Source organism: Lepus europaeus, chromosome 20 (assembly GCF_033115175.1).
Source record: "Lepus europaeus isolate LE1 chromosome 20, mLepTim1.pri, whole genome shotgun sequence".
NCBI classification, from domain to species: Eukaryota; Metazoa; Chordata; class Mammalia; order Lagomorpha; family Leporidae; genus Lepus; species Lepus europaeus.
In genome coordinates, this window is record NC_084846.1 from 21,982,388 (window position 1) to 22,002,257 (window position 19,870).

The following is a 19,870-nucleotide window of genomic DNA, read 5'->3' on the forward strand; positions in this document are numbered from 1 at the left end:
GCACATAGAGGTCAAGGTTTGACACATTTTAGAATCTGAACTGTATGACATTTCTCCATCTTCCATTTTTGAACCCATCAGCAAAGTCCTTGGCAAGTTTTTTATCCCAATGCTCAAGAAATACACTCTAGGGGCCAGCACTGTGGTGCAGCAGGTTAACTCACTGCTTGTTGATGCCAGCATCCAATTATCTGGATGCTGGTTCAAATCCTGGTAGCTCTGCTTCTGATCCAGCTTCCTGCTAATTCAGCTGGGACAGCAGCAGCAGATGGACCAATTACTCGGGCCCTTACCATCCACGTGGAAAACATGGATGGAGTTTCCGGATCCTGGCTTTAGCCTGGATCAGCACTGGCCATTGCACCCATTTGGGCAGTACACCAGCAGGTGGAAGACCTCTCACTCCTGGTTCCCCCTCCCTGTTTATTGCTCTGCTTTTCAGATGAATTAAAAAAAAAAAAAAGAAAGACACTCTATTATCCCTCACTGAATTAATTATTCAGATATTCAGAGCTAAGTTCAACTCTCTAACGTGATATATAATCAGCTGTTAACTTTCCATATTCTCATTGTTCTTCTGAAGACCAACTACCAATCATTGGGATGGTAGGCTAAAAAATCATGTCCCCAAACCACTGCTTTTTCGGCCCAGTCTGTAGTCCCTAACTAGAGGTGCCTCATCATTTCTCTCTCTCCTCTACGATTAAACTGCATTCCCTGGGAACGCAGTCTTCATGCTGTTTATGAAACAGGAGTCTGTGGTTAATGAAGTTTTGGAATTAGGTAAGCAAAGAAACAGATTTCTTGTTGAACTTTTCAGAGGTTTTGAAGTCATCACTTGAATCCTGAAGGAACATTTAGGGGCTTCGCACAGCATGTAGGTAGCTCTAAATTACATAAAGAGGTAAAACTCTTCACACAGGACTATGTTAAGGGGACTAATATTTTATAGTCTCATTTAAATTAATGCAACGTTACTCCCTGGTGCGGCAGCAGCTACTTACACCTGACAACTGAGAAGTCAGCAGTGACAGCTCCGAGAAGGATCCGAATACTGTGAATAACCAGGGATAACTACATTCTTGAATACTCAATCAAAATGTGCAAAGTATTAGCCAAAACAGTAAATAAAAATAAGATCAAATTAAAATTATGAATAAATTACTCCATATAGGTCTTTCGGCCTGTGGGAAAATCAAAGTTTTCTATTGATAGGTCAGTATGAAGTTTCTTGAACTCCGGGGTGGTGAATGACTTGCCCTATAAAGACAAAAAGTAGTTTCAGTGAATAATCACTCAGCTGCTCATCTATCATCATGGAACTTGAATTGCTTAATTTCTGAAATGGAAAAATAAAATACACGCAGCTACTAAAATAAGACTATTGAGCAAGCATTTTCTAAAGCAACAAACAGATCATTACTAAATAAAGTCAACAAAAATGTTTGTTAATACTTTATTAGTATTTTCTAATGGACAAGAACATAAAGCAAACCAAATAAAAGTTTAATCTTTTTTAGTTCAATAAAAATAACTGACATTCTGATTGCTGTTTCTTCTTTGTTGAAGAAGGAAAGCACTGGTAGAACAGTTAGGCACACAGTTGACACTTACTGTACAATGATATGCACAAGTGATCTTTTAACAATTAGAATCCTAAAATGTGCTCTTCGGATTTTTCCCTTGTAATACAGGAGCCATGCTCCTATAAGCAAAATTTACTACTAATCAAAGAATTTTACAAGGAGTGACAAAAAGACTTTTAAAACAAGTCCCTAAATAAAAGGATGCAGCGACGATGGAACGTCAGTTGTTGGGTTAAGAAGACAGTTTAAACTACATCTCAAAACATTAAAAATTCATTTATTTTACAATTACTCAAATACACATGCACTAAATGAAAATATTGCACAAAATTAAAATTTCAGATTGTGAAATTTATCTTGTTCTTATTTTTTAAAAAAATTGGTACACTTTCTGGTAGCACTTAACTGTTTGATTTTTTTCCAAACACCAGCAGCACAAACATAAAATGAGCGAACTGAAATACTCAAGAAAGTTTTTAATGTGTTTTCTTTAAAAAAAATTAAGGCTAACCAAGTGCATCCATTGATCAATGGCACAACTGTTTTCAGCAACTATTCTGAACACCCTAATTACAGGAAATGCTCATCTAAGTGCTATATTTAAATCATACAATCAATTTTTGGGGTGAATAAACTATGGTGGCTTCTAAATAGTTCATATGTTACCTGAAGAATCAGAAAACCCAAACAGAGAATGATTAATTTTGAAGGTTCTTGCCTAAAGGCACCACTGACTTAAAAACACATTCAAAAATCAAATATCAGAAGACATAAAGCCTCTTCATGTTTATATTCATATATGCAATAAATGCATTAAATGTAATAACTTTATTAAACATAGTACACTGTACTTGATGTATGGGTTACATATTTTACACACATCTTGACCGAGTCATTCAAGGAGTATCTCTAACTTTAGCATAACCACGGCTCTCTCTGATGCGGAACACAAATGTGCATAGAGAAGATGCACTACCATTTAGATAGACTACCATCTGGCATGTCTGCTTCTGAAATATAAACTCTTTTAAAGAAAAATTATTTTTAAAAAACCCACGTATTCAAATAGTTTTTGGTATGACTGCAGTTATCTTGTAGGGCTCTGCTGGGGAAATCTGGAATCTTACACGACCTTTCTTTCCCTGGTTGACAGACACTGTTCCTCACGCTGTACAGAAATGCTTTCTCACCTGTTACACACTAGGCTCTTATAGGAATTCTTCTCTACACTTTTTAGACTTATTCATGTCAAAAATATAGTTGAATTGGGCAGGGGCACATACAGAAATCATTGCACTTATGGCCATGCTGTGGCTTCCTACAGACATGTTTCACACATCCCCACTTTAAGCTGGGGCACGGGGCAGGGTGGGATGGGGAGACACACTGAGAAGAAATATTATTTTCTTCCATCAGAGCCAAGAGGGTTCTTTTCTCACAAGTTGCACTGAAAGGGATCTCATTTCTATAATTCTGAAGACATGCAACACATGCTGAATATATGCATACAACAAGTATGCACAACAGCACTATTAATAAATAGGACGATTATAAACTTTAAAGGAAGGCTTTATTCTGTTAATAGGCTTCATTTTGTAAGCAAGATCTGAGTGAACACAAGACAGTAAGATCTTGTTCCAATCTGCAAGCTCCCAAATAACTGGGATACCAATGCTCTGTCCCTTTGTCTTAAGCACCCAGACGCTCATTGAATACCAGCATCTTGGCTCAGTGGGCTGAAAAGTAGCTTCACTATTTTAAGGTTTTAGTGTTAATTATTTTTAAAACAAAAATAGCTGGCACATTCAAACCCCTCGTCAATGGAAGCATTAAAATTATGCAGAAATCCTGCATAAAAGGGATATGAAGGCTTCCAAGATGGACAAAATGGAGAGTGAGAAAACTACAGGAAATGCAGTCTTCAAAACTGGAAAAGGTACTTTGCTTTCTTGGTATAAAATTATTTTAGGGACTTAAATGTATACACAAAGGAGTTTTGCCTATTAGCTTTATTTAGTAGAATCTTACATTACGCGAAATATAAATAAGAGCATATTTTTAAAAACATTATAGTTCTGTCTTCATTATTTATTTTGATATATGTACACTGTAATAGAATTAGGAATTTGTATGTTTACATATGACTAATAAGCTCATTAATCCTCTGATTTGCTATGTTTGCAGTTACCTAAGGCATGTCTAGATCACACAATTTTAAATTATCATATCGTAACTTTCAATAGAGTACTGTTGTCTTTTAATTTCCATATTTTTAGAAGGACAGAATGTATTTGGCAGTTCTTCCAACAAATTCCCCCCTCCTGCATAATCAGTAATCTGTTAGAGACAAAACTAGTTATTCTGAACCTGAAAGGACAGCCACGCCTTGCTTCCTTTTGCACATAGAATGCCAGTAGACAACTTAAAGTGAGTACCATAGGAGCAAAACCAAGCCCTTACAGCACGTAACAACCAATTAAAACGAGTCTTACTCTAATGAATAAGCCAATCAAAACCTGTTTTGATTGGTTTTATTTTATATTTGGATTTCATGCCACAGAACTGTTATGTCAGGTATAAGGATATTCCGTACTTTAGGGTGTTCTGTCACTCTTCTCAACCCAAAATAGATGTTCCAAAGATCGGCTATGTGGCTAATCTACCCTATATCAAAATGCTGACACAGACCCGCACAATTCTTATGCAGAACAAATCCCTCCAAAGCACACACTGCACTCTCCAACTGTTAAACAAATCAGCCAATTTATCTGTGAACCGCTATTTTGTGCTTTCCTTGGCTCTCATACACACTCTGGCACTCTGTCGTTGCTGGAGAACGCTGAATAGTCCGAAGCCAAGAGAGCAACGTCCTCTTGCTCGAGATGGGAGCAGTATCCTGTCAATGTTGCAAAACTTGCACCAAATCATCTGAGACAGAAACCTCTCTTGGTAGTGGCTGCATTCCAGATGAGGATGAGAAGAACCACAGTATTATGATGTATTATTAATCTATTTTGAGACACTACAAGACTGGTGCAGACACGACCGTATATGAGTTAAGCCCCAGAAGATCTGTCCAGACCATCAGTCCTGGAGAAGCGGACCCCAGCTTCACAGACTGAAGCGTCACCTTCTCTGTAAAGAAGGCGCTTGAGGAGTCTGAAGTTTCTGTTTGTATTTCTGCATCTGCTTTGACCGGGAATGCAGTTTGTTGAAAAGTTCACGGAATTTGTACTGTGGAAATAAGGTTTCTAAAAAGCCTTCCAAGAAGACATAAACCATTCTCCGATTTAACTGGTTGTGCTGAAACATTTCAAAAACACGAAGAATACCTTTCCGTGTCGTCTCAGCCCCAATAATGTGCTTCAGTTCATCTGAAGGAAGAGAGGAAAGACACACAGAACTCATTACCCAAATAACAGAAACACAAGCCTAACTGTGTTCTTGAAGTATGCAAAGTACACAGCAGAGTAACTGGCGAATGGCAGGTATCCAGGGACCACACCTCAGCTACACAGTTCTAACTCGCACTTAAAGTTGATGGAGGGGGCCAGCGCTGTGGCACAGCAGGTTAACACTCTGGCCTGAGGCGCCGGCATCCCATGTGAGCACAGGTTCGAGACCTGGCCGCTCCACTTCAGATCCAGCTCTCTGCTGTGGCTTGGGAAAGCAATGGAAGATGGCTCAAGTCCTTGGGCCCCTGCACCCACATGGGAGATCTGGAGGAAGTTCCTGCTCCTGGCTTCGGATCAGTGCAGCTCTAGCCATTGCGGCCAACTAGGCAGTGAGCCAGCAGATGGAAGACTCTCTTTCTGCCTCTCCTTCTCTCTCTGACTTTCAAATAAATAAATCTTTAAAAAAAAAAAAAAAAGTTGATACAGGTCTGCATGCATACATCTATCTAGCCATTTACACACTTGGATTCTGGGAGACAACACAAGGCAGGAGAAAGACCTAGGGTCCAGATGCAGGGATTTCCATGTACAGCGTTTACAAATGTACACCCTGTTCACAGCTTAGTTGCTCACCTGACATTGATTGTTCCCTCTCCCTGCATGTTTTCCTCCTCAGCACGTTACTGCTACCCAGCAAACCGTGTTTTTTTAATCTTTTTTTTAAATACATTTTCTTTTTTAATATTTTTATTTATTTATTTATTTATTTATTTATTTATTTATTTTTGACAGGCAGAGTGGATAGTGAGAGAGAGAGAAAGAGAGAGAGAGAGAGAAAGTTCTTCCTTTTTGCCGTTGGTTCACCCTCCAATGGCCGCTGCGGCCGGCGCATCGTGCTGATCCGAAGCCAGGAGCCAGGTGCTTCTCCTGGTCTCCCATGCGGGTGCAGGGCCCAAGGACCTGGGCCATCCTCCACTGCCTTCCCGGGCCATAGCAGAGAGCTGGCCTGGAAGAGGGGCAACCGGGATAGAATCCGGCGCCCCAACCGGGACTAGAACCCAGTGTGCCGGCGCCGCAAGGCGGAGGATTAGCCTGTTAAGCCACGGCACTGGCCTATTTTTTTAATCTTTGTGTCCGCTCAATGGAATAAAAGCACCAGGAAGGCAAGATAAATACAAACAACACTGTCTGGCACATGGTACGTGTTCAATAAATATCGGCTGGCTAAGTGAAGTAAGAGTCTTCTAGCTGTGTAACTGGCTTACTTTAACAGTATATTAAGTAATAACCTAAGTTACTGCTTCCTGTTTTTTTAAAAATGCTATTTCTACAATCTGCATTTTATGCAAAAATGCAATCAATAGTCATATGGCAAAATTTTAATTGACAGAAGAAAAAGCTGATCATGAAAATTTTATGATGAAGATACAGTTTTGAAATGATTAATAAAAAATTAGAAAAATTATCAGGAGAAATAAGCACTGCATGGTATTAAATAACATAAATATATCTTGCCCATTCTATATATCTGTAACTGAAATGTGGAGAAAAAGGATCTAAGCGATTTAGAATATCACAAAGGGGCAAAACCACTGCTATCACGTCTGCATCAGACAACATCATTTTCCATAGCCTGCAGGCTGCCACTCCAGAACACAACTGGAACAAAGAAAACCCAAGGTAGGGAGACAGCCAAATCCTAAAGAACTGCAATTAGGCCAACAAAATGCCACTTGTATTACTTTCTTAGGATTATGTTTTAATTATTTAATTATTACTAAAGACTCATAGTAACAATTAGTTGTTTTTACATAAAAAGATTCTATGAATTTTTTCTCTTAAGTATAACAAATGTTCTTCCAGAAAAAAAAATACATCATATTCTCTCACTAGCCTTTTCTTCTGTCATGTATTTTATTTATTTGACAATTTTACTCTCAAAATGTTTCAAGGCAGCAGAGTGAAGTGGTTAAATCCACTCAAAGCTAGGGCTAGCGCTGTGGTGAAGCAGGTAAAGCCACCGTCTGCAGTGCCAACATCCCATATGGGCACCAGTTCAAGTCCTGGATGCTCCACTTCCCATCCAACTCTCTGCTATAGCCTGGGAAAGCAGCAGAAAATGGCTCAAGTCCTTGGGCCCCTACACCTACGTGGGAGACCTGGAAGAAGTTCCTGGCTCCTGGCTTCGAATCAGCACAGCTCTGGCCATTGCAGCCATCTGGGGAGTGAACCAGTCAGTGGGTGGAAGAACTCTTCCTCTTTCTCTCTTTCTGCCTCTGCCTGTATGTAACTCTGCCTTTCAAATAAATAAATAAATCTTTAAAAACAATTCCGCTCAAAGCTGAGATAGAAATCTAATGTCACTAGCCCTAAGTTTTCAGGAGGTTAATTAACTGCTCTGAGCTTCCATTGATTCACATTTTAAAGCTGTGATGTTAACAGGGCCTAGCTTCACAGGTCTACAATGTGGATTAATTAAGAATATGTAAGAAATGCTTAGCACAGTGCCTGGTATATGTAAGTAGGAAGTACTACAACCAAAAATTCCAACTACAAATTAGTGAGATGTTTACCAAACATGCTTACTCACCTGGCATAATAGCAAGTAATTTAGTTTTTCCTGCCACTCTTGTTCGCATTCGAATAGCTTTATCTCTGCATGGAACAGTCTCTGCTAAGATGCCATTTGGCCAAAATGCATCCCTATTTAAGAAGATTAAATAAATTTTGTAAACATTTTCATTTCTAATGGTACAAGTTGATAATATTCCAAATTTCTACAGAAAATATGAATGTGTACAAAAAAGAGGAAAAGTTTTTGCAATTTTATAAAGGTACAAAGATATTCAACAGGTATCAACTAAGTTCAGGTTTCAATTTTAGGCATAAGAGGATATATATAAGAAACTTAACAGAAATTCTGCTTCAGAATAGTTGATAAACTACAACCAAGACAGCAAAATGGATTTCATAAATGCATCACAGACATTTAAATTCAAAAGTGGGTATCTACTGACTACATATCTCATCTAAACACAAGCTCATGAAATCTTGAATCTGGTTACTTAAACAGCTAATCTCCCACATTTTACCACTCTACTCGTCTTAGAACTAAATCAACATGAAACTAAATCTTGAGTCAACATTTTATGCCTCCATTCATCACAACGGTCCTTTCATACATGTGACCTTCAAGTGTGCTTGATTCTTGTTCCTTAATCCTTGATCCAACGGCAGGCATTGAGCATAGCTAAGGTTCCCTGTGGGATGAGTGCTGAGGGAGAGAGACCCCCCCATCGAGCAATCCCTCTTAACTTTTGTGAGAAATACCCCAGGAGCTCTGCGACTCTTCATGTCCAGCCCATCCACCAAATTAACTAAGGCAGAACCCCTCGAAAGGGGACCTAGCCATGAGTGCTTTTCAAAGCTCTCTGGGCGCTCCCAAAGTACACCCAAGGCTGAGAACGACTGCTCTAGAACTTGTCAAGGCCGGCCATCTTTTACAAACAACGGCATACAGGGGAGAAACTTAGCTTCAGGTTAGCAAAACCGGATTCCCCACTTTCCACCATGAGGGTCTTTGGTCTTTTCTCTAGGCCTCAATTTCCTTGTAACAGAAGAGAAACAAAGACACCTACCTTGCAAAACAGGATGAAATCAGAAAAGATCTATTAAGTACTAGGCACACTGGCAGGCACACAGTGTTCAGTATCGGCAATTCCCTCTCAAAGCAGGTGAGGGCCATGAATTTTTCTACGCTGCTCATCTCCACTTTTAGAAAAGAGCTCTACTTCTGTGCCTGTGTTTCCCTGGACTGCCTGCGTCTTCCCCTCACTCCTCAGGGATGTGCAGAGGGTGAGGCACAGAGCAGCGCTCAGCATACTTTCATGGGATGGACACATGCATTAGTGCAGCAGTGCTGCTTAATTTACATTCCTTTCAGAGGTTCAAATACGTAATAGAAAATTAGACCACAATCAGAGATGTATGCCTTTCTAAAATATGTCATTTAAAATCAAGGTTAGGAAATACAACTGAGGAAAACTAATCCCTAAGACCAGGTGTTTGACTTTAAGACCATGGTATTTCTATATTAGTCTTTCAGTTATCTAAAAGCCATAGTACTTATATAAAACATGGTCTATCATCTTAAAGACTCTTATTTTACACTTTTCTTACTTTGGCTTTGCATTAATAGGTTCATGGGATAAATCTTTAATGTAATTCTTACATTTCTTTTTCGCTTACCAATGATGACCAAAACCAAATATTTGGCCAGGAAAAATAAAGAAATAAAAGTTAAGCAGTGATGACAAGGCTAGGCTCTGCACTACCTGAAAGAAGCTACCGTGTCTTAAGACATACCTGAAACGCTTCACCGAGTCAGCGACTTGTTCAGGTGAGGTCATCCAGTCAACATGGTCAACTATTTTTCTGAAAGTAAAGAAATTTAAATGAGAAAACCTTAAGTTTTTAGAAGATGAATAAAACAAACATACTTTCATGGAGCAGGCAGCTTAATTCACATGGAAGTGATCTCTGAGAGCAAAGGAACCCTTTAATACTCTTAAAAGACCCAGAAAAGAAAAAAATCTTTTATAAAGGTTGGCAATCTACCTCCAAAAGTAAAAGTTTAAAAGCTAAGTGAGATCAGACTCTAATGGGAAAAGGAGGTTAGGTACCTGTTAATGGTATCACCATATGTAGCTCTAATCAGCTGCTGCAGCAGGTTTTTTATATTCCTTCGCAACCACTGGTTTCTCTCCTTCAAGTCGAATACTTCATCCATGAGAAGCAACATCACCCTAAGTGGAATATTGTCATCCACCTGACAAAATATGGGGATAAGTAAGACCAAGTGAGTCATCTATTGCTTATGAATGGTGACTCCTATAAAATGTTTGGTGCTATTTCAGTAAGTCACCCAACAGGTTACATTACAGCTTTTAAAACTTAGTATTTCATTCTAATTTAGAAAAAATATTTCTCATAGTCATTTTGATGGAACATCAAATTTTATAATCTGCCATGATGAGTAAATTCCAAGCTTGTACTTAAAAAAAAAAAATCTTAAAATATACTCATCATGGTCATAGAAAAAGGTGATCTGGCTTTCAGTAGAGGCCATACTAATCTGGTAAGGCAAATACTAGACAACGTGCTCATTTTTTTACATATCTTTTTTATAAAAATCAAACCTTGGGGCAGCATTGAGAGGTAAAGAGTTAAGCCATCACTTTTAACTGTGATAGTAGCACCAGTTTCAGTCTCAGCTGCTCCCTTTCTGATCCAGCTCCCTGCTAATGAGCCTGGAAAGTACCATATGATGGCCCAAGTGTTTGGTCCCCTGAAATCCACATGGAAGACCAGGACAGAGTTCCTGGCTCCTGGCTTCAGCCTGGCCCAAGCCTGACTGTTATGGCCATTTGGGGAGTGAAAAAATAGGTTGAAGATCTGTAATTCTGTCTTTGTAATAAATAAATATTTAAAATATCACCATTTTTATTAAAAAGAACACAATACACTTTACAGATAATATAATGTACTTTTCTTAGTAAGTTGTATATATTTAGGTATTTTCACGAAAAAAAAAAAGCTGAAATTCAATCCAGCATAAAATTAGATTAATATTACAAAAGGTAAATTTCAAAAAGTACTAAAATTTACTTTTAGTTTTTACCAACTGAAAATTAGCACAATTTTTATCATGCTAGTATACGATGAGGTAAAATGCAAAGGAAGACAACTGGAATGGTTGAAATGAGAAAATATGCCTAAAGTAGGAAACAGGATATAACTGGATTAAGTATACATATATAAACTTTTTCTTAAAGAGTTATTTATTTATTTGAAAGGCAGAGTTACAGTGAGGCAGAGGCAGAGGCAGAGGCAGAGAGAGAGAGAGAGAGAGAGAAAAAGAGAGAGAGAGAGGTCTTCCATCTGCTGGTTCACTCCCCAGTTGGCTGCAACGGTGGGAGCTGTGCCAATCTGAAGCCAGAGGTCAGGAGTCTCCTCCAGGTCTCCCACGCAGCTGCAGGGGCCCAAGGAGTTGAGCCATCTTCTACTGCTTTCCCAGGCCATAGCAGAGAGCTGGATCTGAAGTGGAGCAGCCAGGATTCGAACTGGCACCCATATGGAATACAGGCACTGCAGGCAGCATCTTTACCAGCTACGCCACAGCACCAGCCCCACACATATATAATCTTAACATGAGTTCTTCTTTTATTTGACAGGTAGAGTTATAGACAGAGAGAGAGACAGAGAGAAAGGTCTTCCTTCCACTGGTTCACTCCTCAAATGGCTGCAACAGCCAGGCTGCGCCGATCAGAAGCCAGGAGCCTGGTGCTTCTTCCTTGTCTCCCATGCAGGTGCAGGGGCCCAAGCAGCTGGGCCATCCTCCACTCCCCTCCCAGGCCACAGCAGAAAGCTGGACTGGAAGAGGAGCAACCGGGACTAGAACCTGGCACTCATAAGGGATGCTGGCACCACAGGCGGAGGATTAACCAAGTAAGCCATGGCGCCGGCCCCAACATGAGTTCTCTGTTAGATATATGTACTGGGGTCTCTGTGCTGCTTCTGTTTATCTGTAATTGACAGGGTCACAAAAATTATGAACAGATTTCAAAATCCATGAACTCGGGACTAGAGCTGTGGCACAGTAGGTTAATCGTCTGCCTGTGGCGCCAGCATCCCATATGGGCAAGGGTTCTAGTCCTGGCTGCTCCTCTTCCAATCCAGCTCTGTGCTATGGCCTGGGAAAGCAGAAGATGGCCCAAGTGCTTGTGCCACTGCACCCACGTGAGAGACCCAGAAGAAGCTCCTGGCTCCTGGCTTCAGATTGGCCCAGGTCAGGCCACTGTGGCCATTTGGGGAGTGAACCAGCAGATGGAAGACCTTTCTCTCTGTCTCTCCCTCTGTAATTCTGCCTCTCAAATAAAATCTTATAAACAAATAAACAAAAACCACATGAATTCTACAAATAACTGCCAGTAATTCCATAATTCTTTCCTAAGATACTCTAATACCTAATCAACATTATAAATATTAAAGAAAAAAAGTAGGACTTATACATTTTCCACTGTCATATTGTAAACATTTTCTTAGTATGTTTTCCATCCACAAATTGAAAGTTTAGAGCCTAATGACACCAAAGGCATGATGAACTATTTCATTCCCAAGGCAGAATAAATATATTGTTCTGTTCTTTTATTTTTTTATTTTATTTTATTTTTTTTGACAGGCAGAGTGGACAGTGAGAGAGAGACAGAGAAAATGGTCTTCCTTTTGCCGTTGGTTCACCCTCCAATGGCCGCCGCGGCCAGCGCGCTGCGGCCGGTGCACCACGCTTATCCGATGGCAGGAGACAGGTGCTACTCCTGGTCTCCCATGGGGTGCAGAGCCAAGGACCTGGGCCATCCTCCACTGCACTCCCGGGCCATAGCAGAGAGCTGGCCTGGAAGAGGGGTAACCGGGACAGAATCCGGTGCCCCGACCGGGACTAGAACCCGGTGTGCCAGCACCACAAGGCGGAGGATTAGCCTAGTGAGCGCGGCGCCAGCCTATTGTTCTGTTCTTAAATCAAATTCAGTCACATGAGTTTGTTGCCACACAATTCTAATAAAGTTAAACCATAAAAGCCATATACCAAAAGGTATGATGTTATGGATATCATAAAAAACTCAAATAAAAGTATTTGTTTAGAACAGTTTATTATAAACTTAAAGGAGGTAATTATTACTTTAAACTAAATCTGCCCTCATATGACAGATTACAGAGCCAAAAATACGACAACCTGGTTTGTAATAAGGGAGCAACGCAGTGTACAATGGGGGAGACCTGTTCTTCTTAGTGAATGGTGTTTGGACCCTTCCTCATTCCATATACAACATCCAACTGCAGATGAACTGTAAATCTAAAAGTTGGCTTGGTGAAACAAAAAGATGTTTTGAAGAGGCACTAAGATGGCAGAACAGGAAGGGAGCTTACTGGAGATAGTGCAAGCTCAGAGAAGAGACAGGGAGAAAATAGCAGAGGTAACTCTACACAAATTAGAGGGACAATGTGGATCTACATGGAGGGTGTGGATGTGCATAACTCAAGACCCCAGCAGCCACGAGCCTCAGCACTAGCACTGGAGAGTGAGGTAAGAACAGGCTGCAGCAGCCCAAGCCACTGGTGATAAAGCTGCAGGAAGAGCCTGGCGTGAGTCTGGCTTGGAGCCCTGTGGGGGACACTGTATCTGCCAACCTAGAGGAAAGGGGGGGGGGGGCATGTTTCTCTCTCCTCGACCACCTGGCAACGGTACCCTGTAACTAGCCAAGAGAAGGTGGGCTCCATTTTGGACATTCGTAACAGCAGTGCCAGCTCATGTCCACATGCCCAGCAACCAGCTTGGAGGAGATTCCAGAGTCGGGCTGGGAGAACCGACAGGGGGCTGGGTGCTCATGACTATGGGAGCTTGTGTGCTGGGGCTGTGAAAACCCTGTGGCTGCGTGTCAGGGCACGAGGTGTGGCTGGGTCTCTAGGCAGTCACTGTGGGCAGCTCCACATGCTCGGGGCTCCCTGATTCCCTGGTGAGGTGCACTGCTGTGGGATCCATGCTCATACCAAGAACTTCACAGATCCTTAGTGTGGTTCTTGTGGCAGCAAAAGACTGTATTTCCAGGAGCTAGCCTCAGGCACTGGTCTCCTTTGGGCAGAATAGGTGAGCATGAGACTACTCCAACAGAGCTGAAGAAACCTCCCCTCTGACTGAAAAATAAATAAATGTATAAATGAGGGATTTACCATGCCCAATTTGGAAGATACTCCCCTCACCCTGAGGTGAGCATGAGACTACTCCAACAGAACTGAAGAAACCTCCCCTCTGACTGAAAAATAAATAAATAAATAAATAAACAAATGAAATTTACCATGCCCAATTTGGAAGATACTCCCCTCACCCTGAGCACTGGGCAGAGCTCCCTGGCCACACCCAGCACATGCCTCAGGGTATTCACTGGAAGAGCAGACATTCCACTAATCCACAGAGGCATAGTCCAAAGATAAAAGCCATCACACAGGAAAAAAAAATAAACCAGCAAGTATCTACACAAATACCTAAAAATAAACAGAGCAATTCAAGAAACAAGAATAAGAAAGAGAACATGATGCCCCCAAAGGAACACAACAACACTTCAATACCAGAATGTGAAAATGAAGAGACTGATGAAATGCCATAAACAATCAAAAAAGTTGATTGCAAGATTACATAGAAGTAATCAGAAGCAAATCCATGAACTAAAGAAATCTATACATGACATGAAAGAAATTTTTTCTCCTGAAATTGAGATTTTAAAAAGAAATCAAAATGAAATATTGGAAATGTAGAATTCAACAGAAAAATAAAAAAATGCAGTGGGAAGCCTTAACAACAGAATCAGTGAAGCAGAAGAAAGAATATCTGAGTTAGAAGACAAATTCTCTGGAAATTTTACAGTCAAGCCAAAAAAAAAAAAAAAAAAAGAAATCAGAAAACTAAACAAAAAAGTGTTGGAGACTTATGAGATACTATGAAACAACCCAACACATGAGTCTTAGGAGTTCCTGAAGGCGTGGAAAGAGAAAATGGATTAGAAGGCCTTCTTAGTAAAATAATTACAGAAAATTTCATAACTACATTAGTAGTTCATAGTAGTTTCATAGAACTACATTAGTAGTATTAATACATGATCAGAAAAGATCTTCACCACAACACATTGTATTCAAACTTCTCACAGTAAAATAAAAGGAAAGGATTCTAATATGTGCACCAGAGAAGTGTCAGATTACTTTCAGAGGATCTCCAATTACACTCACAGCTGACCTGATTTCTCTTCGGAAATCCTACAGACTAGAAGAGAACGGAGAGATATATTCCAAGTCTTAAAAGAAAAAAAAAAAAAAACTGTCAACCCAGAATACTGTACCCTGCAAAGCTCTCATTTATAATGAAGGTGGAATAAAGACCTTCCAAAACAAACAGAAATTGAAAGAATTTGTCATCATTCATCCAGCCTTACAAAAGATATTTTAGGATGTGCCACACACACAAACACAGTTATCACTATGAGAGAAGGCGAAGACAGAAAATCTCCCAGTAAAAACACAAAGGAAAATCAAAGAAAACAATAGGAATATTTATGGGAAAATGACAGGGCCAAGTCATTACTAATCAATAGTCACTTTGAATGCTTGAATGTAAATAGCCTTAAATCTCCAGTTAAACGATATAGACTGCCTAAATGGAAAAAACAAACAAACAGAAAAACATCTATTTGCTGCCTGTTAGAAACACAACTCACCAACAAAGATACATGCAGACTGAAAGTGAATGGATGGAAAAAGATATTTCATGCCAACAGAAACCAAAAAAGACCTGGTACAGCCATCCAAATATCAGACAAAATACACTTTAACATAAAAACTGTTAAAAGAGATAAAGAAGGGATGAATTCAACAGGAAGATGTGATTATTATAAATGTATATGCACCTAATTACAGGGCACCTGGCTATTTAAAAGAAATGTTAAGGGATCTAAAGTGAGACACAGACTCCAATAATAGGGGACTTCAATATCCCAGGTTCAGCAATGGACAGATCAACAAGACAGAAAATCAGCAAGGAAACACCAGTTAATCGACATTATAGACCAAATGGACCTAACAGATATCTATAGAACTTTTCAACCTACAGTTGTAGAATACACATTCTTCTCACCACTGCATGGAACTTTTTCTAGGATAGACCATAGGCCAGGCCATAAAACAGTCTCAGCAAATAAAAAAACAAACAAACAAAACAACAACGAAATCACATCATGTAGCTTTTTCTCACCATAATGGAATGAAGCTGGAAATCAACAACCCAAGAATCTCTAGAACATATATGTAAGCCTGAATAACATGCTCCTGAATGAACACTGGGTTTCTTTTTTTCAAACTATTTGGTGAACTCTTTACTTAGAATTTATCTTCTGTGTATAAAGTTAATTTAAAATTGATTTTAGTAAAAAATAAGAATGGGAATAGGAGAGGAAGGAGGAAGAAGGGTGAGAGTCAGGGTGGGAGGGCGGGTACAGTAGGAAAAATCACTATCTCCATGTTCCTAAAGTTGTATTTACGAAATGCATGAAGTTTGTATACCTCAAATATGTTCACATTGAGAGGTAAATACTTGGGTTGTGAGTACTATGTTTTTCTAGATATTTTGGAAATCAATCTTGTAACTTTTACAACCTGTATTGTAAACTTAATGTGATGCATCAATGTATTTAATAAATAAAGTATGAGTGAGGCACACACACACAAAGACACAAGCCAATTCCAAAAAAAGACATTTTTAGACAGTACATATAAATAACAGCAATGCAGACAGAAGATATTCCAAATACATTATCTGACGAAGAACTCATATTCAGTTTACATGAGAGTATTCTAAAAAGAGAAGTTGATTTTGATGCAAAAAATTTGAAATCCATGCATAATTTTTTTTTCATGATGCACATTTTCCTCAAACTTTGTGAAGACCCCTCACAAAGCATTTTTAACAAATCAAAATGACAAAGAGGACAAGATCAGAAGATCTAGACAGACATACAAGACAGGACACCCAAATGGGTGTTCAATATTTCAAGTCATTAGGAAAACATGAATCCATATGAAATACAACCACCAGAATGGCAAATCAACCCAGATTTCAATCAACTGATGACTGGATAAAGAAAATGTTGTATACAAATACAAAGGAATACCACTCGGCCAGAAAAAAAAATGAAATCCTGTCTTTAGCAATGGATACAATTGGAAACTATTATGCTTAGTGAAATAAGACAGTCCCTGGGGCTGGCACTGTGGCCTAGCGAGTAAAGTAAAGTTGCCATCTGCAGTGCCTGCATCCCATATGGGTGCTGGTTTGAGTCCTGGCTGCTCCACTTCCGATCCAGCTCTCTGCTATGGCCTGGGAAAGCAGTAAAAGATGGCCCAAGTCCTTGGGCCCCTGCACCTGTGTGGGAGACCTGGAGGAAGCTCCTGGCTCCTGGCTTCAGATCAGCACAGCTCCAGCCATTGTGGCCATGAGTGAACCAGCAGATGGAAGACCCCCCCCCCCCGCCCCGCCGCCTTTTCTCTATTTCTGCCTCTCTGTAACTCTGCCTTTCAAATAAATAATTTTTTTTTTTTAAAAAGCCAGTCCCCAAAAGACAAATATCATGTTTTCCCTATTTGTGGTAATGCATACACAGAGTACAATAATAATGTACTTAGGAGCAAAACTGACATCTTTAAATATGGTTATTGTTTATAGCCCTGTCTATACTCTTCAGGAACCGTGGTTTTTCCAATATTTGTTGAACTCTTTATTTAGTGGACCATTAAGCCTGTGATTATAAATAAATTGAAAGTATGTCACTGTAAAACTTACAAGAAAAATAAGAAAGGAAGGAGGGAGGGAGGGAGGGAGGAAGGGAGGGAAGAAAAGGAGGGAAGTAGCAGTGTGTTCTTAAAAGTGTATATATGAAATCTGTTCTCTTTATAGAAAAAGAACACAAAATATTGAGCATTAGCATGGGGTAATACCTCAGAGTTGTCATGTACAGTTGTTGGTACTTGACATGTATAAAGGGTTTGGGAAACCACCTGGCAGTATCTACTAAAACTCAACTTATACAGCGACTCCATTCCTAGGTGTAGACCCAACAGAAGTGAGTACTTATTTTCTAGATCATAAATCACGTACCAGAACAAAATGTTCATGGGATTGCTATTCATAATAAAACAAATGAAATTCTGTAATGCCACAAGGAAGAATAAACTACAATTAACATGGAACAATGTAAGACAAGGAAGAACACTAATAGTGCTGAGCAAAAGGGCCAGGCTTTAATACAAAGTATACACTTTATCTGTAGTTTCCTTTGCATATATTGCAATAAAAGCAGGGTGGAAGTTCGGATAGTGATTATCCTCATTAGAGGAGAGGGTTGTGACACGAGAGCACACAGGGCTCTGGAGTACTGGCCATTTCCTATTTTCTTCATCAGAGTTAAGATTACATCAACAAATTCAGTCTGTGGAATTCATCAAGTTTATATGTCATTACAAACTCAAAACACAGCTGTCAAGTATGATTTGAATTAAACTGAATACTATTCAAGAACAAAATTAACTCACATTGTCATCAAGCTGAGCTGAGACTCGACAATGTTCAGGATCTGAATCAGCCTTCGGAATTAAAGGAGGTACCTAACATTAAAAAAAAAAAAAAGTAAATACACTAAAGTAAACAGGGAAAGGAAATAACATAGTAATAAAATCAAAATGAACATTTATTTTGGGTGCAGTGTATAAGCAAAATTTAACAATCTGGAATTTGAAACCAAACATAAAGAGTTGATTATTTCATTACCAAGGGTTTTTTTTTCCTTTAAAAAATAATCCGACTGACTTCTGAGTTGGAAGGGAAATGACTTAATCAAACTCCCACTTTTTAGAAGAATTTAAAGCTAAGAGGGGTTAAATGCCTTGAAGATCAAATAGCATAGCCTGTAGTGAGCAGAACGCCACTCTTCTTTCTTTTGCCATAAGGAGTTGATAGGATGTTAAAAGCTTTAAGGAGTTAACCAACTGTTAGGTGTTATGGGGAAAGAAGGGCAGAGACCAATGTTAGCTAAAAATCAACTGGCAGCACAAAAAGGACCACTCAGATCACCTATCTTAATCCCTTCATGTTAGGGTGAGGACAAAGAGCCTGGAAGAGGTCAATGACTTTTGAACGAAGTCCTATGAGTAGTCAGCAACAGAAACGGTGCTGGACAATCCTCATTTCAAAGTTAGTTACTTCTCCATGATTAGAAGTAAAGATCTCCACCTCCTTCAGAGAAGTGAAGAGAAAGGTACAATTTACATACACTTGTTTTAGGAATCTTCTCTTTTATTAAGGAAAATGTTTATATACACTTTCCCTTCATGCAAATATGGCCTAAAAAATAAAAAAGTTCTACCAGCACTCACAACCTTAAGTAACTACATCAAAATTCTAATTTACAAAACATGCAAATTAGGAAAGCAATAATCTACTTGGTCTAGTACCTTTATCTGATAATATAATGAAAAAGCTTCCTGGGAAACTCATATACATGGTAATGCATGGCCCCAGAGACTGACAAGTGAAGATTTTTCATCCCTTTGATCTGGCAGTCAGGGCACTGAAGCAGGAGAAACTGGATTGTATGTGTAGGTGAATACTATTGCAACACATTTGCAAATAGCACTTATTTTCTATGGAATTTAATAGCATTACAGAATGTAAAATAGTATAATGAAATAAAACAGTACAAAAACATTAACTTCACTAATTTTATATTCTTGTTTTAAGAAGATTTTAAAACTCCATCGTAGCAGAGACAGGAATAACTAGATTTTACAGCATGTGTTTCAGATACATATTCATTCTCTTTAATTACCCAATCTTTGTGAAACTATGAGTCTACAGGACTTTGGAAAGGAAAAAGGTAAATACAGGCAGGAGCATAATACATTGTAGCTGACCTAAAACTAGTTTGCCTTAGACACTGCTGGAAATGTCTTACCTTGAAAAATGATTGCTTTATGTCTTGACCTAATCTTTCCGACATTCTGCCCATGTTGTCTGACATTTTAGTCATTCCTTCTGCCAGGCTATCAGGAAGAGATTTAACTGCATTTGAAACATTCCTCATAGAATTGCGAAGCGGATTTACAAAAGTGTCCATCTACAGGGAACAAATATTATACTGTGACTTCATTGTATTAGATTTATTATTCAATTTTCAGAAGGCTGGGAAAATACAGAATACAACATATAAAAGATACAATATTTTTCCAGTGCATATT

The 19,870-nt window shown here is 39.2% G+C and overlaps 1 protein-coding gene across 8 annotated transcripts in view; it reads right to left on the minus strand.

The window, feature by feature from the left end:
• Window positions 1–1,442: 1,442 nt before the first annotated feature.
• The window catches only part of SNX13 (sorting nexin 13), a 138,194-nt gene continuing 119,766 nt past the window's right edge, over window positions 1,443–19,870 (minus strand). For all 8 annotated transcript variants that reach the window (XM_062179542.1, XM_062179537.1, XM_062179541.1 and 5 more), the window contains 6 exons: window positions 19,588–19,749; window positions 18,170–18,241; window positions 9,664–9,809; window positions 9,347–9,415; window positions 7,572–7,684; window positions 1,443–4,960 (listed from right to left, as the gene is read on the minus strand). In XM_062179542.1, coding sequence (XP_062035526.1) covers window positions 4,713–4,960; window positions 7,572–7,684; window positions 9,347–9,415; window positions 9,664–9,809; window positions 18,170–18,241; window positions 19,588–19,749 — 810 coding nt within the window. In that variant the 3' untranslated portion in view covers window positions 1,443–4,712. The remainder of the gene's footprint in view (window positions 4,961–7,571; window positions 7,685–9,346; window positions 9,416–9,663; window positions 9,810–18,169; window positions 18,242–19,587; window positions 19,750–19,870) is intronic.